At 40.0% G+C, this 14,749-nt stretch overlaps 1 protein-coding gene across 2 annotated transcripts in view; it reads right to left on the minus strand.

The window, feature by feature from the left end:
• STARD13 (StAR related lipid transfer domain containing 13) overlaps positions 1-14,749 on the minus strand; it is a gene marked incomplete at its 5' end in the record, with an annotated part of 319,233 nt that overhangs the window by 27,730 nt on the left and 276,754 nt on the right. For both annotated transcript variants that reach the window (XM_080659927.1, XM_080659926.1), the window contains one exon: positions 14,049-14,208. In XM_080659927.1, the coding sequence (XP_080516053.1) occupies positions 14,049-14,208 (160 nt within the window). The remainder of the gene's footprint in view (positions 1-14,048; positions 14,209-14,749) is intronic.

The raw sequence follows: 14,749 nt of genomic DNA on the forward strand, positions 1-14,749 counted from the left end.
AAATTTATCGGCCTTCTCTAGGAAATTCTTGAAAAACCTTATAACCGTGGTTTTGAACTCTATATCCAATCGTTTGTTTTCCTCCATTTCTTTCATTTGTGATCTGTTTCTTTGTCTCTGCATTTTCGCTGCTTCCCTGTGTTGGTAAAGTAGCTTTGTGTGGTAGGTGTCCTCTAGGGCACAGTGGCTCAGCCTCCCCAGTTACCTGAGGTGGACACTCTTGGTGCACCCCTTTGTTGACTGTGTGCTCAGCCTTGTTGTAGTTAAGTCTTGATTGTTGTTGGTATCACTGGGAGGAATTGACCTCCAGGCCAATTGGCTGTGAGGATCAGCTGTGTCTATTCTGGGAGAACTTCTGTGCTGGAGACACTCTTATGAGACAAAACTTACAAAATTGCGAAAGTCTCTGTGCTCAGCTTGGATGGGGAAGAGTTTCATGGCAGAGCAGACAGCCTTGGTTTCCCATAAGCCCTGCCCTATGAGGCCCCTGAGTCTCAGTGTCCCTCAGTAATCACTGCAAGCGCCTCTGAGAGAAAGCCACCCTTGAGTTTCACCCGCTGCCAGACAGTCCATTTTCTCCCCGAATGAGTCGGGGTTCCCAGAAACTTGCCCAGAACTGGAGTTCAGCACAGTTGGGAGCTTCAGTCTCCCTCCCGCTTTAGAAAGCCAGTCGTGCACTCAGCCTCCCATGCATTCAGCAGTCAGTCCTCTCTGTGCGCGAGCACCTCCGGACCTCTGCTTTCTGCAGCTCCCAAGTCTCAGTGTGCTTTTTCTTTTTCTGACAGCTCAGTTTCCCCCCGAATGAGTCTGTTTTCCCAGCATCTCACCCGGGACTGGCGTTCAGTGCAGTCAGGAGTTTCCTTCTCTCTCCCACTTTAGAAAGCCAGCCGCGCTCTCAGCCACCCGTGCACACAGCCGCCGGTCCTCTCCGCATGCGAGTCTCCGTACCTCAGCCTTTTGTAGCTCCTCTGAGTCTCAATGTGCTTTCCTCTTTTCTTCTAGTTGTAGAATTTCCACTCAGCCAGCTTTCCTGTGGTTCTGGATGGTGTTCGTTTTGTCTTTTAGTTGTAGTTTTGATATTGTTGTGCGAGGCAGCAGATTAGGTGTTTACCTATGCCGCCATCTTGGTTTCTCTTGAGACAGGAGGTTCTTGCAGTTGACGCTCTGGGCCCTGTAGACTCTGCATATTCTGGACTGACTTCTACCTCCAAAAGAATGAACTTCCCTGGGACCCCTGGTTTACAGTGAATTAGTATGTTTGCTATTTTTAAATGCCTGTAGGACACTGAGTTGCTCAAAACAGTCCTTCAACCCTCAATCTCCACTTTTCTCACTCCCCAAGGACTTACATGTTAGCCCACTTTTTAAAGCAAGATGGAAACATCCCCAGGTGGCCAGACCAGTAAGCATTGGCCCTGCCTCTCTAGACCTGGAGGAATGTGCCAGGTCACCTCACCACTGCTCTGTGTACCAGGCAGGCCTCTACCCAAGTTCAGGTGTCTGAGGAGAGCTCTCTTGGTTGCTGCTATAGAGGGCAACCCTAATTCTTTAAAATTGCAGTAACAGCAAGGGAAGGATTCTAAGCAATCAGAGAATACTGAGGTTTTTGTATATGTCAGCTGAATGGATCACAGGGGAATTATACCCTGTTCCTTTTTGTGGAAATAAAAACAGAATTCTTAGTGATACATCTTTGCATTCCAAGGCTTATCACCCTAATTCCACAGATGAGGCTATTTTGGCATGCCACTTAAATTATTAACTACTTTAATTTTTATCCTTAACGTTTGCCATGTCTAGGAAATGCAACACTTGGCCATACTTGGGCAACTCTCCAATAAGAATCTAAAGAACCCTCTGGCAACTACTCCAAATTTCATCAAAGTACATGAGAAGAAAGCATGTACTGTCAGAAGAAAACTACAGGATGTCAATTGAGTGCTTACTGAAGTGAGATCCAGCCTGAATTTGTTTACATCTCAACTCTTCTAATTCTGGAAAGAGGCCCAGGACTGTGCCAAGGGTTGTGTTGCACAGGAATCCTCAGAATCTAAGTGCCCATAAAGTGACTCACACTTAAGAATTCACACTAAGTGAATTCTTAAGTGTGAGAAACATTATCTTCAGGTGAGTTGGTCTTTACTCAGTCTGAGAATTCTGGTTTATTATTTTTAACAGCCGATAAAAATTGATCAGGATTTATTGATATAAAGAGAATAAACTAGACAAGTGTTTGTGTGAAAATTGCTGAGCGTGGTTCCTCTTTTGTCCATTTCATCTTCCTGGTGTGGTTTCTAGTGCACAATGGTGTGCATGTACATACATGTCAGCAATGTTTTCTTTGTATTGTTCTGTTTCCAACTTTCTTTCCACTTTTATCAAATATTGTTATTTTAATTATTTTATTTATTTATTTTTTTCTTTTTTAAAATATTTTTTATTGTTTAAAGCAGGCATCCTCAAACTACGGCACGTGGGCCACATGCGGCCCGCTGAGGACATTTATCCGGCCCGCCAGGTGCCGCTGCCTGTCCTGCTTAGCAGCCAACTCGTCCTGGGCCCACAGTGTGCATAGGAATTTGTTCATAGTTTTTTTTTTTTTTTTAAACTATAGTCCGGCCCTCCAACGGTCTGAGGGACAGTGAACTGGCCCCCTGTTTAAAAAGTTTGAGGACCCCTGGTTTAAAGTATTACATGTAGTAGTACATATATCTCCTTCCCCGCCGCTTGACTTTCCCCCAGCCTCCCCTAACCCCTGTCGCATGCCCTCATCCCACCCCCACAGTGTCTTGTGTCCTTTTGTTGTGCTTATATGCATGCATACAAGTCCCTTGGTTGATCTCTTTCCCCCATCCCCAACACTCCCCTGCTTTCTGACTGTAATTTGACAGTCCGTTCGGTGCTTTACTGCCTCTATATCTATCTTTTTGTTTATCAGGTTATAATGTTCTTTATTTTCCATAAATGAGTGAGATCATGTAGTATTTTTCTTTCATTGCCTGGCTTATTTCACTTAACATAATGCTCTCCAGGTCCATCCATGCTGCTGCAAATGGTAAGAATTCTTTCTTTTTTATAGCAGCATAGTATTTCATTGTGTAGATGTACCATAATTTTCTAATCCACTCATCTGCTGATGGGCATTTGGGCTGTTTCCAAATCTTAGCTATGGTGAATTGTGATTCTATGAACATAAGGATGCATATATCATTTCTGATTGGTGTTTCTAGTTTCTTGGGATATATTCCTAGAAGTGGGATCACTGGGTAAAATGGGAGTTAAATTTTTAGTTTTTTGAGGAAATTCCATACTGTCTTCCACAATGGCTGCACCAGTCTGCATTCCCATCAGCAGTGAACGAGGGTTCCTTTTTCCCATATCCTTGCCAGCACTTGTCGTTGGTTGATTTGTGGATGATTGCCATCCTGACAGGTGTGAGATGGTACCTCATTGTCATTTTGATTTGAATCTCTCTGATGATTAGTGACTTTGAGCATGTTTTCATATGTCTCTTGGCCTTCCTTCTGTCTTCTTTTGAAAAGATTCTATTTAGGTTCTTTACCCACTTTTGTATTGGATCACTTATCTTCCTTTAATTAAGTTGTATAAATTCCCTGTAGATGTTGGAGAGTAAACCTTAATCAGTGATAACATTTGCAAATATGTCCTCCCATACAGTGGGCTTTCTTGTTGTTTTGTTGATGGATTCTTTTGCTGTGAAAAAGCTTTTTATTTTGATGTAGTCCCATTTGTTTGTTTTCTCTTTAGTTTTCATTGCCCTAGGAGCAGTATTTGTGAAGAAATTGCTTCCGCATATGTCTGAGATTTCTCTGCCTGTGGATTCCTCTAGTATTTTTATGGTTTCTTGTCTTATGTATAAGTCCTGTATCCATTTTGAGTTTATTTTTGTGTATGGTATAAGTTGATGGTCTAGTTTCATTTTTTGGCATGTATCTGTCCAATTTTCGCAACACCATTTATTGAAGAGACTGTCTTGACTCCATTGTATGTTCATGCCTCCTTTGTCAAGTATTAATTGAGCGTAGTGGTTTGGGTCGATATCTAGATTCTCTATTCTATTCCATTGATATATATGTCTGTTCCTGTGCCAGTACCAGGCTGTTTTGAGAACAGTGGCTTTGTATTACAGCTTGAAATATGCTTTGAGATCCCACCTACTTTGTTCTTCTTTCTCAGGATTGCTGTGGCTATTCGGGGTCTATTTTTATTCCAGATGAATTTTTGGAGAGTTCTTTCTAGGTCTGTGAAATATGCCATTGGTATTTTAATGGGGAGTGCATTGAATCTATAGGTTGCTTTGGGTAGTATGGACATTTTAATGATGTTGATTCTACCAATCCATGAACATGGTATGTTCTTCCATCTGTTTATGTCTTCCTCTATTTCTTTTTTCAGTGTCCTATAGTTTTCCATGTATAGGTCTTTTACCTCCTTAGTTAAGTTTATTCCTAGGTATCTTAATTTTTTTGGTGTGATGGTAAATGGGATTGATTTTTCAGTCTCCCTTTCTGTAAGTTCACTATTGGTGTATAGAAATGCCATAAATTTCTTGGCGTTAATTTTGTATCCTGCTACATTGCCGAATTCATTTATTAAGTGTAATAGTTTTTTAATGGAGTCTTTCAGGTTTTTTATGTAAAATATCATGCCATCTGCAAATAAGGACAGTTTTACTCCTTCTTTTCCAATTTGGATGCCTTTTATTTCTTCTTCTTGTCTAATTGCAATGGCTAATACTTCCAGTACTATGTCAAACAGGAGTGGTGAGAGTGGGCATCACTGTCTTGTTCCTGTTCTTAGGGGGAAATGGTTTTAGTTTTTGCCCATTGAGTATGATGTTGGCTGTGGGTTGATCATATATGGCTTTTATTATGCTGAGGTATGATCCTTCTATTCCCACCTTGCTGAGAGTTTTTATCAAAAAGAGTGTTGGATTTTGTCAAATGCTTTTTCTGCATCAATTGATATGACTATATGATTTTTATCTCTCAAATTGTTTATTTGATGTATCACATTTATTGATTTGCGGATATTGTACCATCCTTGCATTCCTAGGATTAATCATACTTGGTCATGTTGTTTGATCTTTCTGATGTACTGCCGGATCTGATTTGCTAGAATTTTGTTGAGGTTTTTGGCATCTATGTTCATGAGGGATATTGGCGTGTAATTCTCTTTCATTGTGTTGTCATTATCTGGTTTTGGTATTAGGGTGATGCTGGCTTCGTAGAAGGAGCTTAGAAGTGTTCCTTCCTCTTGAATTTTCTGGAATAGTCTGAGGAGGATATGTTTTAGTTCTTCCTTGCATGTTTGGTAAAACTCCCCTGTGAAGCCATCTGGCCCTGGGCTTTTGTTTGCCGGAAGCTTTTTGATGACTGCTTCAATTTCTTCCACAGTTATTGGCCTATTGAGATGTTTAGATTCTTCCTGATTGAGTTTTGGAAGGTTGTATTTTTCTAGGAATATGTCCATTTCCTCCAGGTTGTCCAGTTTGTTGGAATGGAGTTGTTCATAGTATTTTTTAACAATCTTTTGTATTTCTGTGGGGTCTGTTGTTATTTCTCCTCTTTCATTTCTGATTTTGTTTATTTGGGTCCTCTCTCTTTGCTTCTTGGTGAGCCTAGCTAGAGGTTCATCAATCTTGTTTATCCTTTCAAAGAACCAGCTCTTGGTTTTGTTGATCTTTTGTATTTTTTCTTGGTCTCTATGTCGTTTATCTCAGCTCTGATCTTTATTATTTCCTCCCTTCTGCTTACACTGGGCTTTTCTTGTTGCTCTCTTTCTAACTCTTTGAGTTGTAGGGTTAGGTGATTTATTACAATTGTTTCTTGTTTTTTTGCAGTAAGCTTGTAGAGCTATGAACTTCCCTCTCAAGACTGCTTTCGCAGTGTCCCATAGATTTTGGATTGTTGTGTTTTCATTATGGTTTGTTGCCATGATGTTTTTTATTTCTTCTTTGATCTCTCTGGTAATCCAGTCATTGTTTAATAGCATGCTGTTTAGTCTCCACGTGTTTGATTTGTTTGGATTGTTCTTATTTTAGTTGATTTCCAGTTTTATGCCACTGTGGTCTGAGAAGATGCTTGTTATGATTTCTATCTTCTTGAATTTGAAGAGACTTTGCCTATGTCCCAACATATGGTCTATCTTTGAAAATGACCCATGTGCACTTGAGAAGAATGTATATTCTGTGGCTTTGGGGTGAAATGTTTTGAAGATGTCAATTAATTCCATCTGGTCTAGTGAGTCATTTAGGATTGATGTTTCTTTGCTGATTTTTTGTTTAGAGGATTTGTCCAATGGTGATAGTGGGGTATTAAAGTCTCCTACTATGATTGTATTGCTGTCAATCTCTCCCTTGATATCCTCCAGGAGTTTTTTATGAATTTGGGTGCTCCTGTATTGGGTGCGTATATGTTTACCAGAGTCATTTCTTCTTGTTGGATTGATCCCTTTAGTATTATGAAGTGGCCTTCCTTATCTCTTGTTATGTCCTTCACTTTGAGATCTAATTTGTCAGATATAAGTATTGCTACCCCAGCTTTTTTTTTCATTTCCTTTCACCTGAAAAACCTTTTTCCATCCCTTCACCCTCAGTCTGTGTGCGTTTTTTTTTTTTTTTTTTCCTGAGGTGGGTTTTTGTAGATAGCAGATATATGTGTCATGTTTTCTTATCCAGTCCATTACCCTATGTCTTTTGATTGGGGCATTTAATCCATTTACATTTAAAGTTATTATTGATAGGTACTTATTTGTCACCATTTTTATTCTTTACCCCTGTGTTCCTTCATCACTTCCTATTTCTTTTTTTTACAGCAGACCCTTTAGCATTTCTTGCATCACTGGTTTGCTGGTAATAAATTCCCTTAGACCTTTTTTGTCTGTGAAGCTCCTGATTTCACATTCAATTTTGATTGATAGCCTTGCTGGGTAGAGTATTCTTGGATTCAGATGCTTTGTTTGCATGACTTCGTATATTTTATTCCATTCCCTTCTGGCCTGATGAGTTTCTGTTGAGAAATCAGTCGCTACTCTGATGGGGGTTCTTTTGTAGGTAACTTTCTGTCTCTCTCTGGCCGCTTTTAAGATTCTTACTTTAGCGTTGGTGTTTTCCAATTTAATTATAATGTGCCTTGGCATCGGTCTTTTGGAGTTCATTTTGCTTGGGACTCTGTGAACTTCTTGGATTTGTGTGGGTTTTTTCTTCCCTATATCAGGGAAATTTTCTGTCATTATTTCTTCAAACTGGTTTTCTATTCCTTGCTCAGCTTCCTTTCCTTCTGGAACTCCTATTATGTGGATGTTGTTTTGTTTCATGTTGTCCCAAAGTTCCCTTAGGCTCTCCTCCTGCTTTTTAATTTTTTTTTTTCTAGAAGCTGCTCTACTTGGGTATTTTTTTCTACCTTGTCTTTTAGCTCACTGATGCAGTCCTCTGCTTCTTCTATTCTACAGTTGATGCTTTCTGTTGAGTTCTTTACAGCAGCGATGTCATTTTTCATTCTTTCTTGGTTCTTCTTCATTTCCTCTTGGTTCTTACACATATTGTCGAATTTGTCTTCCATTCTTTTCAGCCACCTTATGACCATTTCTCTGAATTCTTTCTCTGACAGGTTGCTTGCCTCCACTTCGTTTACTTCCTTTTCTGATGATGCCAGCTTTTCTTTCATATGCGGGCTGTTTCTTTGTCTCCCCATGATCTCTCTTCTCCGGGTGTCTGGTTATGTAGTTCTCTCTCTCCTGCATTGATTTAAAGGCACAAAATACAACACAACCAGGTATAATGCACAAGGCACTGAACAGAAATGTATTCACGATATTAATATCCCCAAATAAAGGTGACCACCAAAGAAAGGCAAATTAGAGGATAGGAGAGAATGAAGAAGAGAACAGAAAAAGAAAGGTGTGCAAAAATGAAATTGGGAAAAGGAAAAAAAAAGTAAGAGAGAAAAGAAAGAGAATAAGAAAGAAGAGGGGAACAAACTATATAAATGGGGAGAAAACTCTAATAGAACAGCCACTAATCACAACAAATGCCAGCAACTAGTACCTGGAGATGAATACAAACTACAAACAACAACTAATATCAAGTGAATCGCGGGAAAACAGAAGCAAAAAACAAACAAAAACCAAAGAAACACAAAAAAGAATAAGCAAAACAATCTCACAAACAAGTATAAAAAATCAATATAATCAACAATCAAGCAAACGGCAACAAAAGGACAGAGAGAAAAACAATTTTTTTTGGATAGTGAAGACAGAGAAGAGAGAGGTGTGTATGGACTTGCAGCAGGGGATTGGAAATTAGATATATAAGTAGGGTGAAATTTTAACTGGGGTAAAAAGAAGGAATAGGGAAAATCTATAGCAGAAAAAGGGTAAGAGAAACAGGACAATAAAGGTGGAAAAGTTAGTGAGTGATGGCATAAAGGTAAAGTTGAGATAGAGTAAAATGATGCTAAAAGAAAGATGAAAATAAAATGTAGAACACTGATCCCAAAGTAAAATAAAAAGACACTTTTTTTTAAAAAAAAAAAGGTAAAATAGTAGTAGTAATAATACTGATTGAAAATAAAAATGTAATAATTAAAAAGGTAAAATCAAGTGAGAAAAAAAGAAAAAAATCGTTTCTTAAATAAAATAAAAAATAAAAATAAAAATGTGCAGTAGTGAAGGTCATTCACTTCCTCTGCTGTTCTGTTTGGCACACCTGTTTCCTAGTCAGGACAGTATTGAAGTTTCCTGTATTCCACTGCTCCTCAGTGTTGTAAGCCAGTCCTGATTTTTAAGCAGGCAGTGTGTCTTAATTTCTTATATTCCTTTATTTGTGTTTACACATGAGTCAATTTGTGATTCAACCCCTGGGTGGCAGTGTTTCTGGATTGACCTCTGGGTCTATAGGTCCTCTCTAGCCAGTGCTTAGATCCTGCTTTCCCTGTGGCATTCAATACCGGTTTGTGGGTGTGGGTTGCCCCAGAGCTGGTTCTCTGATGGTTATTCCCTGCTCTGATCCCCAGGTTCCAGAAAAGCAACTTTCCCCTGCAGTCTCTTAGGGTGTTCCCAATTGGGTGATCCTATGTATTGGGCTTAGTAATCAGAAGCAAGGATTTAAAGAGGAAAAAGAAAAAAGAACAAAAAGAGTCAGCGTAAGTGTGCGAACTCTGGGGCTGCGCTCAAGTCTGTGCAGTCTTTTTTTCCCCCTTGGGTCTAAGCAGCTGGCACCCCTTTAAAATATTTAGGCTGTCCTTTTGCGTCACATCAAAATAGGTTGCTTTTTAGAGTTCCCTTCTGTTAGCAGCTCTGAGGACCCCCTTCCACATTCACGGATCATGCCAGCCCCAACAGCCATGGATTTTTCTAGGCGCAGACTTCCCCTGGTCCTCCAGCTCCTGCAGTGTACGTGTTTCTCTCTCCTGCCAGGACCAGAGACCTCACCTTATCCCAGGCGAAATCTGACCTTTCCGTGGTGGAGTAAAGCTCCTCTGAATCTGCGTGTTTGTGCCAATTGGGGACCAATGTTCTTGGGTTCACAGCTGTTCGGTGGGTGCCGTAGTTGTAGATTTTCAGGTGTCCAATAACATCCACTTTCCCCTTCAAGATGGCGTGGTGTCTGCATCTGAGCCAGTCGCTCCGGGAGGGAACCCAGCAGCAGTGGGGGCTTCCCGGTCAGGGGAGCCCCGTCCAGCAGTCCCCCACAGTCTCCTGGAGTATAGCTGTCCCTCCACTCACCAACAAACATTCCCCGTGCGACCACACACTCTCCCTTTGTTTTCTCACTCACACAGTATCTTACAGTCTGCTTTCCCATTGGCAGCCATCTTCCTTACTCCTTATTTTAATTATTTTAGACATGTCTGGAGCACTCCAGCTGTGGGCTCAGAGCTGCTTGTTCTGAATTAGGTCTCACAGGCTGCCCGGAGAGTTGTCAGATATTTATTTGTTCTTCCTCAAATTATGACAATAACCTTTCTGCCCCACCCTCAGCTTCCAAAGAATGTGGGAAATATCTGTGGGTTTTGTGGATTTTGTTAGAAGCACAGATGGACATTTCTTTTCTAACCCTAATAAAGAAAAAGAAGATACTCATTTCTTCCGCCAAAGTTTTCAGAGCAGTGATAAAATTGGTCTTTTGGGCTAAATTTTTTTTTCTACGTACAAAATAGAGAACTGAAGAAACAATTTAAAATCTGTTGCCTCTAAGAGCACCAGGTCATCCCCACTGAAGGAGGCCACCTCAGATCCCTTAGATTCTTAAGAGGAAGACTCAAGGAGTGCACAGTTTCTTTCATTTGTTCCATGTCTGCCACTGGTAGACAGGCAACCAGGGCCTCACACTTGGTTTAATACTCTGTTGTCACTGTTTTGAAATTCTTAACTTATAAACAAAGAATTTCACATTGTCATAATCCCACCCACTTTAAACCCTCCCTAAAAAGGGAAGAATAGTGGTCAGCAATACAAATTCATTTTATATGCATCTCCCTTGCACATGAACTCTTATTTTATAAGGATAAGTGATGAGTGCTTCTTTGGACTAGTTTTTTTTTTATTCATCTCTCTTTTGTCTTCCACTTAACAACTGAGCTAAGAAAAAGCAAGCACTCAAGGTACAATTGAGAAAGACAGGCCCCAGATCCTCACTCATCTAATCCGGGGTAGGCAACAGGGAGTGTGATGAACAGGCAGCAGGTAGAGGACACTTGTACTGCGTATGAAAAATCTTCACAGCATAATTTGGCTTTTAAAATTTACTTCTCCATTAGGAGTAGTTGGGCATGAACACTGCATTAGAATTCAAATTTCATCTAATAATATTAGATCTCCTTGTTGGCATCCTGTTTGTGCTAATGATGTTTCTCAGGACTTCCATGTCTTCTTAAGAAATGTGCTCAGCTAATAAAGAAAGGTTGGTTTTATTCAGAAGACAGGGTCCTAAGGGTGGTATGCTCGGTTTTGATTTTAAGTACTGTGGGGTTAGCCTCTCCTGCAGAGACCTCATGTTTATCAGGAGCCTGGTAGAATCTACACTTCTGTGTACAGTTGATTTAGGGCAGAAATAAAAGCTCAGCCAACAAAGCAAGGCTCCTCTCAGGCACTGCTATGTCTGAATACTAATGATTCATAATTGAAGGCTAAACTCCCTTATTTCATCTGCAGCAAGATGCAAGGTCCAAAATGATACACTGTGTTTGGTCACATATAAACTGCTCTGCACTTAGGAGTGTAGGAGGTGAAACGTTGGCAATGTTTCAGGGCTCTGTCTTCCACTGTTTGCGATGAATGCTTGTGTTTGAGATGAATGCTTATCTTCAAGGGAGGGGGTCCAACTCAGGGCAGGAAGCCTCCCTCCCTGTGGGTAAGGGCAAAGCCTTGGGGTGTCCTGAATGTGGTGTGAGGAGACCATGTAGAGGGAGGCACCACGACATCCAGCTACCTGTGATTTAGAGGAAGCATATTCTGAGATGTTCTAGTCTTCCATGACCTTGGGGCTGAGATCTCAAGATCCTGGGCAGACCTGAATCTTTTTAGTTCAAAGGAGGTGCTGTTGGTGAAGAAAGAACATTCATTTAGTGTTATGTCTGCTTCTTCCTTGTCATGACTCTTGCCCCCTCTTTCTTTTCTGATTTATTTGCTTTTATTTGCTCTTGTTCGCTCTGAAGTCTCCAGGACAGTCTTCTTCTTGACTGTAGTTTTCTTTGATTCTTCATTATGTTTCTCTAGTTTTCCCTGGTTCCCTTCCTATTACCACTTCATTATTCACAGGGACCAGAGGGGTGGGTGCTTTCACACTCTGTGATGATGAAGGAGAGGGACATACAATGCAGAGCCTCTGCCAGTGTTGAGTGCCTCATAAGGTTTAACTGGTGATGATGACACAGATTCTTACTTTTGACTGGCATGAGAAAGGGTTGACATATTCATTTTGGTTATATTTAGAATCAGTATTTATGTCCTTGAAATAAGTCTTCCCTATAAAAGTTTGCCGGCATTCTTCCATAATTAAAAAATAGTTATGGCTTGAAATGGAGAGTGGGAATAGACAGTGAGTAGGGATTGAGAAGGTTTTGATGCCCACTATCCTTCTCTCTATTCATGTCTTTTGCTTCAAACAGCAGATTGGACCAATAATAGTAGGGACACTGGTGCTGCATGTTATTCAGAATCTATAGGGGCCATGGCTGACTGGTTCCCAGTCTACCTACACTAAAGACTATGTGATGAGGAGAGCAGGTATTACAATTCATTCATTTATACCTAATCTTGCTCAAGAAAGAACTCCAGGCTACTTACAATGATCTATAAAATACAATAAGATGCAATTAAATTAAAATAGAAGAGGAAATTAGGAGTGGGAGGGAAAAGGGGATCATACATTTAATTAATTCAAAGCTGGCATAAAACAAAGAAGTTATTCCTATTCTGCTGCACTGAAAATTGGTATCTGATTCATCAAGAAACCATCATGATTCTACTAGTAACTTTGATCTTGGTATTAGGGTTGATATAAGCATCAATAGCCAGAATCTTTGAGTTCTTGTAGCTTGGCTCATTGCTGTCCACTGAGCCCAAGGCCAGGGGTAAATCAATAAAAATTGCAAGTAATCTTTGGTTTCTTCACATGACATTAAAGAGTATAATGAACAAAAAGCCATATTGAATAGTTATCTAAAAATATCCCCACTGCTCAAGGTTGCAATTTATCAGGTGACAACATGGCTTTTATTTTGGAAAGAATGCCTAAGAAACAAATGGGTATCAATTTGGAGAAAAAAAGACTTGGTCTAGAAATTTATAGGATGGGTAGCACTTTGGGCCCAATCATAGTCTACCATGTGGTGGTCCCCAAATAGTCCTGGAGACAGAAAATGATCTCCAAATATTTTATTTAGCTTGAGCTTTTAAATCAACTCTACAAGATGAGGCCATATTTGATTTATCTGATATTTGTTTTCATGATTTACTTGCATATTTTAAACAGTTATAAATAAATTTGTCTTTCCTTTAAGTTTTTCTGGTCATAATGCTGCTTCAAAAAGAAAAGAATTAATAAAAGAAAATATAAAAACCAATTCTTTTTAAAGAAAGATAACAGGGCTAAAAGAAATGCTTGAAATCAATGGTGGCATTAGGACAATAATTAAAAAGTAAAGATAAAAATTATGAACAACAAATACATATCTATCAACAAGTGAACCTAAAAATCAAGTGAATTAAAAACCTGAGGGACAGAATAATCTGGTGAATATAATAGAATCAGGGGCATAGAAAGGGAGTGGACTGATAATTCTCAGGGGGAAAGGGGTATGGGGGGTTCATGAAGAGACTGGACAAAAATCATACACCTATGGATGAGGACAGTGGGGGGGAGGTAAGGGCAGAAGGTGGGGTGGGAAATGGGTGGAGGGGAGCTATGGGGGGAAAAAGGAGAAATAATTGTAACAATCTGAATAAAGATTTATTTAAAAAAACAAAAACAAAAAAAAAAAAAGGAAATTCAGTACATAATTTTCAGGGAACACAAATTAGACATCACAGTTGGAAACTATTGACATTAACTTTCTGCAGTCTCTCCAGGGAGTCATTCAAGGTGCCAATGAGAAAACTATGCTCAAACAGCTTGACAAAGATATAGCCTGGTCAAATTAAATATCTATATATATAAAAGCCTAAGCGACCGAATATCTGAACAACCAGTCGACCAGCTGCTATGATGCGCACTGACCACTAGGGGGCAGATGCTCAATGCAGGAGCTGCCCCCTGGTGGTCAGTGAGCTCCCATAGCCAATCTCCCATGGATGGCCAACCTCCCGCAGTCCCTCCCCATGGCTGGCTGGCCCCAATCAGCCCTGATCACAGGCCAGGCCCAGGGACCCCACCCATGCATGAATTTGTGCACTGGGCCTCTAGTTGACCTATAAAGATCACAATGCCTTTTATTTTCAGTGAAGCACATTTTGTCTGATGCTGGACAATGACTCTGTCTGGCATTTCATAAATCCAAGCCTGTGTTTGGGATTTCCAACCATACCTGATCAAGGCAGTTGCTGTGAAGATATCTGAGTGCTTGCTGAATACTCTGAGGCAGGGGCTGTCCCGTTCTCTGGACGTGAACTATAAGAGGAACACCAAAGACAGTCTTGTCTTTGTAATCAGGAACTTTCATCCTCTTCATGAACTTTGGAACTGACCTAGAATTCACAGAAACCAGGTCATCAAGCCTCCTGGGGCCTACTGTTGAGAGAGGCTGTGAAAGCAAGCAAGAGGGGAAAGCCAAGCTTTTGTTGGAATACCCAACAGGCATGAAGGAATTCAATATTTCTCTCTTAATTAATCACAGTACATGGAAGGACAATGTGTGCCCCTTACCTATGTTAGAACTCTATTATACAGCATGATTCATGTTAGCAGATGGATTTATGGCTCTGTTTTCAAATCAAGTGATTGACTTTCTAATTTAATTGTGACTACACACCTCTCAAGTAATAAACACGTAAAAGTCCCCAACAAGACAAAATGAAACTTAAAAACTACAACAAGAAGAATTAACTTAGTTGGGTTGGGGGAGAAAAGAGGGAAGAGAAGATAAAAAGCATTTCTTGGCTATAATTTTCTAGAATTAATTGTACTTTTAAAGGAATTTTTAATATACAAGCACATTAATTTGGTCATGCAACATAACTTTATAAATTATTTTTATAAAAGCATTGCCAATTCTTCTATATACATAAT

Source organism: Plecotus auritus, assembly GCF_963455305.1.
Source record: "Plecotus auritus genome assembly, chromosome: 3".
Lineage (NCBI taxonomy): Eukaryota > Metazoa > Chordata > Mammalia > Chiroptera > Vespertilionidae > Plecotus > Plecotus auritus.